Below are 8,500 nucleotides of genomic sequence, written 5' to 3' on the forward strand. Positions count from 1 at the left end.
GTTTGCCACGACCTAAATCCTTATATTTTCCAGGTTATTTGTGTGATCGTCTCACACGAATATAAGCCCTAACTGATAAACTTGGCAGGATGAAACGTTTAAAATAAATTCCTTTCTTGAAATTGAAGTCTAATATTAGGATAACTTGGGAAGTCACCAGTGTTCTCCTCAAGATCTGTGACATATCTTAGTTCTTCTTCCTTTGGATTCTAAAATAAAACGTTCCAAATTTAAGTCATTCCCATTTCACACCTTTTTGTTCGATCTTTTGAAAAGTCCTATCTTTTAAAATTCTTAAAGAAAATATTCCCTAATTTTTATCGAGAGTTTTCTTAGGTGACTTTAGTTATCTAAGATGTAATTAACTGTAGGGGTGTGCTCTTATAAGAAACTTTCAAGAACCCAGCTTAATATAAACCCTATTTAATTCTTCGTATTAAATAAGGGAACTTGCTGACAGTAAAAAAAATTATTTTTTTGCAAGCTTAAATAGATGTCATAAATTCTTTAGTTTATTTAATCGAGCCTTATCAGTAAGTAATGTATCTACCCTTCGGGATAGATGCATTGCTTAAGATATTTAACTTGTTTATTTAAACTACTGAGGATATGCGATCGGTCTGGCCTTATATTTTCAAAATTTAAAATACAACTTTCCCAAATTATTATATAAATTAAATTAAATCGGACGTCGAGATTTCTATTCTGGCAATCGACAATTTTGAATTTGCCTACAGACACCAAAGCACATTATTTTCAGTGAAAACAAAACACAACATGGACTTCAAATTGACCATAGATATTGATACAAATAAATATATCTTCCCTTCATTATTGTTGTTAACATTCATCTCAAGGTGAACTTTTCTGTCACAATAAGGCTAAACATACAAGTTAATTTATAATTTTTATAATAATAATATTAATTTTATTATATTTGTCCTATACAGACCCTCTATAATGAACAAGCTATCGATGATCAATGGATCAAGGGCATTTTTACTACTTAAGAGTTAAATTTTGAATTTAATTCAATTTTTTTTTTGTAGGGGACTTAAAATTTTAAGTACTTGATCGAAAAATAAGTAAATACATTATTAAATTCAAATGTATTTATAATTCTTTTTTTAGTTCTTTTTTAATATATTTAGAATTTGTTGTATTTGGGCGAATTTTAAATACACAGTTGTATAAAGTGATATTATAATTCAATACCTGTTATCAGTCGCCACCACTCATCTAGTGTCATTCACATCATTAGAAACCCATTGCCGCTATTGTTGGGCGCTTACCGACGCCACTGTTGGCTGCCCACTGCTCACTGCCGCCGTGAATCGCCACCACCCACTTGCCACTGCTGTTGGATGACCATTGGTCACCAGTCAAAATCACAATTATAGTTTATATTTTGTTTTGCCTTTTCGGATCATCTATTGTTATAAATGCATTTGAATAATTTGAACACATGTATTGGAATATATGATTGAATTTATAGGATTGACATGTCAAAGATTTATTTTTGAAGCCTTTCATAGGATTTGAGATCCTAGATTTTTCGGGATCATCTATCATCAAATCAAGGATTTTCTTAGAAGAGAACGTGCATACTCTTCCATGATATCTCTGCCACCCTAGAAATAATCATATTATTTTCTTCAAATCTTCATTTGGATTGATTATCCATTCACATCACAATTATTCAAAAACTACTTATGCAAATTTATGAGAACTTGGGGCTTGCCTTATGTGTTTTTGGCGTCGTTGTTGAGGATTAAAATATTCAAGTCATGGTGTGAACTTCATAAATCCTTAAATATAAAAAAATATCCGCATCAGTAAACATGCCCTTATCTTTTTGGACTCTGAAGTTTCTGACCATTCTGCTAAATGCAATTTTACCTTGATTGGTAAATTTTAGTTGGGCCACCCTATAATGGAAGTTATTAGGAGAACCTTTGATGATTTTAAGCTAGCTAGCAGTGGAAAGCGGGCTTTTTCGATGGCAGACATTTCATGATCCAATTAGCAATAGAAGAGGACTATGCATGAATTTTCTCCAAAAAGCTCATCTCCATTGATGGCATACAAATGAAGCTTTTAAAATGGATACCTGATTTTGATCCTGGAAAAGAATTCCCTGTTATCTTCATTTGGCTCAAACTCCCAGGTTTAAAGCTTCAATTTTTCAACCACAAAGTACTTTTTTTCTATTGGTTCCCTACTGGGTGGGCCAATGAAGCTAGACATATTCACTTTCAATCTATTTAAGCCATCGGTCGCTCGAATTATTGTGGAAAGGGATATTACTTTCCCACCTATTGATGAGGTTTGGTTGGACAAAACCCACAATGGTTATTGACAACCTATTGTCATGGAGCAGAAGCCCTATTACTGTACACATTGCAAGATGTTTGACCATACTAACAAAAAATGCTACAGTCTCCACCAAACTCTAAAACCACCTAAGAGTACTCCTCTGCCCTCTGAACCTTCTGCTTCCTCTCCTATAGTTATGGCTGACATCCCAAATCTAATTTTGGCCCCTGTTGCTGAGGATATCAAGATTGATACTGAGATTAATGCTTTAGAGGATGATACCAATTTTGCTAAGATGGTTAACTCTACATCAGAGGCCCAGATGTTTTCACATGTTGAAGAAGCTGTGGCTGATTTGCAACACCTACTTGTCCATGTTGATGAAGAAGTGGACCTCCAATCCCTTATCATCAACCCAAATCTCCTTGTGGCACCGTCCTCAATCAATTGCAGAGATGCAACATTCCCTAGAGACTGATTGGTAAATTCATAAAGCCAATAAAATGAAGAAGAACCAATTTGAGCTGAAGAACCCATAGGAGGATACCCTTATCATTGAAGTTGGAAGCTCTTATTCAACCAGGAGGGAGCCTCTTACCAGGCTCACCAGGGGGAAATCTAATCCATCCCATCATGATTTACTTATTATGCTGGAATATTAAGGGGATTGCCCTCCCCCACTCCTTAAAAAGGCTCCAACATCTGAATAGAAAGCACAAATTTTAGTGTATGGCTATTTTAGAACCTTTGGTTCATAAACATCCTCATAAAATAATGAAGAAATTCAATGGTTTTACCAACGCAGGTAATTGCAACAATAAAATTTGGATTTTCTGTAGAAAGGAAATCAACTGATCTATTATCATCAACCACCATTTCTGTTGATATGGCTGGAAGCACAGGTTTTGCTACCATCATTTATGCTGGTTGCACTAGGTTTGTTAGAGCAGATCTCTGGACAAATTTATACCATATCAGCACCTCCATGTCTTCCAACTAGCTGGTTAGGGGAGATTTCAATTGTATTTCATCCCTTTATGATAAGAATGGTGATAGAGCTCCTAGTTTATCTTCATTGACCACTTTCAATGACAACATTCAATCTTTTGGTTTGTTTGATCTTTGTTTTCATGGTCCCCAATTCACATGGAGAAGAGGGAATACTTGAGAAAGGTTGGACAAGTTGCTTGCCAGTGATTCTTAGTTTCATAACAACTTGCATACTTTTGTCACCCTTCTTACCTTTGCAGGTTCTGAACACATTGAGGATGGGTGGCTGGAGATAGTGGGATTGAACATAGGGAAGTTAGGAGGTGCTCTGGGAAGAATTCGACAAAGCTTCCCTAAAGAATTGGGTTAGCTTCAAGTTTTGTCGTGGAGGGGGAAATTTATAGATGAAGCCAAAGGGAAGGCCTCATGCCCTCAATGGCTGGTGCAAGCAAGCTGAGGTGGAGGGGAATTCGACGTCAAATTTTGGAGTTTAAACAATGGTGGTCCTCTCTATTTTGGGTTTTTTGGCCACTAGGGTTGCTGGCCAGACCAAGGTTGGTGGCTAGCTGGCTTAAGGAGGTCAAGGAAAGTTGAATTGAGATAAGCTCGGGGGCTTATTGGCTGATTGCATGGGTAAGTGGGTTTAGCCAAATTAGGAGGATGAGTTCTCCATTTTGAGGGACCCTTGGTCCATGGAACCAATTAAAGGTTTTAGGTGATGTGATTAACATCCTAGGAGGCTAACCAAGGCAGAAAAAGATTAAGCATGGGTTAGTTTAGATCTTAGGCTCAAAATAAGGGTTTAGGCTAAAAGTTGGATTTGGGCTTGGCTTGGGCTTGGATCCAAATAAATTGAAGGCTTGATTTGGTTTAGGAAAATGTCATGAAGCATTTAGAAAACAAATTTCAAGAAATCAGATTAAGGGCAAGCTTCAATTTGATGAGATTTTGATTTAGGGTAAACTTGGGCCATTTTGTTTGTACTTAAGATTTAGGCTTAAAATTGGGTTGGAATTTGATTTCAATTGGGCTTAGACATGATGAAGTTTGATTTAGTTTTGAAATTGGGGGAGTTTGAAATCAAATTGGTGGCAATTGGTGATAATTTGGGGACTTTAGGCATTTAGGGGCAATTTGGGAATTTATGTGTAATTGGGATCATTTGGTAGTTAGGATTGATTCTGGGGAGGGGTTTGGAATGATTTTGGATATTTGGTAAATTTTAGGATATGAGGGCATTTTGATAATTTTTAGGAAATTGGGGATATTTTGGGAATTTTGAAGAAATAGGGGTGTTTTAGTCAACTTGAATGGTTTGAATTGGTTCAACATGTTTTTTGGTAAAAATTGACAATTTGAGCAATTTTGAGAAAATTAGAGTTTCAGAGGCATTTTGGTAAATTTCAAAAATTTTGAGGATAGATGGCCAAGGATGGGAGTTTAAGTTAATTTATAATTTTTATAATAATAATAATAGTTTTATTACAATTGTCCTAAACGAACCCTCTATAATGAACAACCTATTGACGATCAATGGATCAAGGGCATTTTTACTTGTTAAGAGTTAAATTTTAAATTTAATTCAATTCTTTTTTGTAGGGGATATAAAATTTAATTGCTTATTCGGAAAATAAGTAAATACAATATAAATTCTAATGTACATGGAAATCACTTACTAATTCTTTTTTAATGTATTTAGAATTTGTTGGATTTGGACGAATTTTAAAAACACAGTTGTATAAAGTGATATTGTCACTTGATACCAGTCGTCAGTCGCCACCAGCCACCAGCCACCAGTGTCATTCTCATCATCAGAATCTTATTATCGCCATTGTTGGGTGCTTACTGACGCCACTGTTGGTTGCCTACTACTCGCTACTCGCTGCCGCCGTCAATCACCACCACCCTTTTGCCATTGCGGTTGGATGGTCATTTGTCACGGGTCAAAATGACAATTATAGGTTCTATTTGTTTTGGCTTTCCAGATCATCTATTGTTATAAATGCATTTGAAACGCATGTATTGGAACATATGTTTGAATTTATAGGATTTATATGTTAAAGATTTGTTTTTGAAGTCTTTCATAGGATTTGAGGTCCTAGATTTAACTGACAAGTTAAATTATAATAAAGTTGTCTTCTTTCTCTTTTTGCAAAAATATTTCTTTACAATTTCATCCACCTTCTTCTCAGCTTTAAGGCCCTTAAAGACTTTTGCTCTCAGACAAATTTCTATTCTTGCCTCAATCTTCTTGCTCATCTCGAGCACAATTAACCCCTTTTTTATATAGGTAGAGAAGATTGCATTGCCATTAACTCAATTAGATAATAAATCATCTTGTTCTTCGAGGTTATCATTGCATGACCTCTAGCATCCCATCATTGGTTGCCATAATGTTTAATCCTTTGAAATACATTATTCTAGCCACTCGACATAGAATCTAGTTGTGTATTAAGTTCCAACTTTCAAAATATTTAAGAAAAAAAATATTTGATTAAAATAATGATAATTAAAGTAAACAGAAAAAAAAGAAGTGTTTTATTTTTTACCTATACGACAACAACACCATTATATTTCCTCAGAAGAGGATCTACATACTCTTTCGTGATATTTGTGCCACCCTCGACATAATCAAACAATTTTTCCAAATTCTTCATTTGGATTGATGATCTATTCACCTCATAATTATTCAAAGACTACTTATGCAAATTTATGAGAACTTGGGGCTTGCCTTATGAGCATTGATTGACGTCTTTAGTAGGAGTGCAAGGGACCTCTGTAAATTAAAATACACGCTGAAATTATAGCCCTTATCCTCTATCACATATTTTGTCATATAACATATTTTGTCATATAGTACAATACCAATTGAAGACTCTCAATAGTTTAACTATGAAAAACCATCAATATCTGCTTCTCCCTAATGCTGATTGGACTCAGAAGTTCCTGTAACATCTGCTTTTCAGGAAGGCCTATATCGACATTTATACAGGAGAATTTATTACAATTAATCTTTAGAGATCTTTTATTTAGAATGTCCATTTACTTTTTGTTGCGCCTACAAAATAGCATGCTTATTTGCTTCACAAATGAACATTCATATATGCGATAACAATTTTAAAGTCAATCTTAATCCAGGAAGGATGTATGACATGGTGGGCCCAATCAGGAGCACACGTGTGCTTTCATATATTGTTATGTAACATGACAATCAAATAAAATAAGACTGTCACTTGTTGTCCACTGTCAGTCGCTGCCTGCCTCTGACGCCACCGTTGTCAGTAGGCGTCCATTGCTGTCATTGTTGGGCGCTAACCAACACCATTAGTTGCATTCCCATTACTTGCATGACCACTGCCCATCGCTGCCCTCGACACCGCCAGCTTGCCACGTATTGTGGCCGCCAACTTTAAAGAATTTATTTTACATTGAATTTGTTTTTATTCAAACAAAAAAAAATAAAATTTGAATTGGGTGTTTATTAAGCCAAACAATTCTAAAAGATTTCAAATGAAACATATTAAATAGTTGAACATTGCATTCCTTTTATAGCCCAAGTATTTTGTAATATTCTAAACTGCTTACTTCATTGAGCTTTAAAAAAAAATGGCTTAGTTGGCTCAACCAATGGTCTAAGTCCACTTCAAATTAATCTGATAAATAGCACACATCAATTAGTAAGTGGAGAACAACTCTCATCAAGTACATAATTCAAACCGTTGAAGCTGGCCATTATCAACGGCTACTCTGCAACGGTCAGAAAAAAATTTTAAAAAAAAGTTTTTCCCCCCCAAAAAACAGATGGAGGATGTTAAGAATTCTTCTTTCTCATTTTGAAATTTGCCTGTGTTTGAAGAAAGCCTAGCAGAGAAGGAAGACAAAGAGATCGGACGAATGGGGCGAGCAAAACTGGACATGAAGTACCGAGAGAACTCACGAGCCCGCCACGCAACTTATATGACGAGAATGACAGGATTGAAGAGGAAAGCCTTCAAACTCTCCGTCCTTTGCGGCGACGACGTGCTCGTCACGAGCTGACGAGAATGACAGGATTGAAGAGGAAAGCCTTCAAACTCTCCGTCCTTTGCGGCGACGACGTGCTCGTTGCCTCCTTCTCGTCGGAACTTGACGCCGTCCAATCCTGGCCAGAGCAGGACTCCGACGAATTTCGGCGGATAAAAGAGCGTTATGTCCAATTTCGTAGATCTGAGATCGGGAGCCAAAACCATTCAACGCTTTCTCCTTCTTCTCCTCTGACTTCACATGAAATGCTGGCTATGAGGTCTAAACTAACAGAGATTAGAGCACCGCAGGTACAGAACACCATTCCTCTAACTCCTTTTCAAGATGGTTTCTTCCCAACTCCAGCAAGATCAGACAGCACCGCAGGTACAGAACACCATTCCTCTAACTCCTTTTCTTAACGATATCTCCATGGAGGATGTATCAAGATTCTTCCTTTATGATTCACTTATGACTACCTCCGTCGATGAATTCAATTGGTGTGACACACTTCTCGATTATGACAAGTGGTGATTTCAACAATATAATTCCATCTATGCTTGAAAGTTCCAAGAAAACCATTCCCGTCATTAGATTTCTTACTTTTTCTTTAGCATATATACTGATCTCTTGTACGGGGTCAATCTATCATAAACTTAGAACACAAAAGTCGTGTTTTTTGCTCTCTCCTACGTACTGAATATAGTATGCTTATAAGTATTCAGTTCTTCTCAGGTTTTGGAAAAGGTAGACCAATTGCATCGAACAAAGGGACATTTACATACATACCACCCAAATCCTGTGTATATACGTATCTAACACCTACACTTTACTTTTTTACCTTTGTACAACACAAGTCTTTCATATCACATCAAAAATATGATTATTTCTATTTTTATAATGTGAAATGGATCTTCTTTCATGCATAGATAAGGTAGCATATATATAAAAAATTAATGTTTAGGTGCAAGATATGTAAATACAAAGGAGGTTAGTGACATGTACGTAAATCTTACTTGAACAAATGAATTAAAGAGTCCATTACTGATAATTAAGCTACATTGTTGTTTGGAATAACCAATGAATAACGGGTATAAATACTAATAAAAAGAAAAGAATTCTCTTTAATGTTTGTGATGCATGAAAGAATGTAAAATAGTAGTATTTATTCTACATGCAGTAGAATGTTTGA

General features: G+C 35.8%; 1 protein-coding gene across 1 annotated transcript; it reads left to right on the forward strand.

Moving 5' to 3' along the window:
• Positions 1 to 7,125: 7,125 nt before the first annotated feature.
• LOC110036449 (agamous-like MADS-box protein AGL104) lies at positions 7,126 to 7,695 on the forward strand (the record flags this gene model as incomplete). Its single annotated transcript, XM_020740897.1, has 2 exons — positions 7,126 to 7,311; positions 7,389 to 7,695. Coding segments are annotated over exons 1-2 (418 nt in total), but the record flags the coding sequence as incomplete, so codon positions are not given.
• Positions 7,696 to 8,500: the final 805 nt, after the last annotated feature.

The sequence above is a fragment of the Phalaenopsis equestris genome, unplaced genomic scaffold, assembly GCF_001263595.1.
Source record: "Phalaenopsis equestris unplaced genomic scaffold, ASM126359v1 Scaffold206668, whole genome shotgun sequence".
NCBI classification, from domain to species: Eukaryota; Viridiplantae; Streptophyta; class Magnoliopsida; order Asparagales; family Orchidaceae; genus Phalaenopsis; species Phalaenopsis equestris.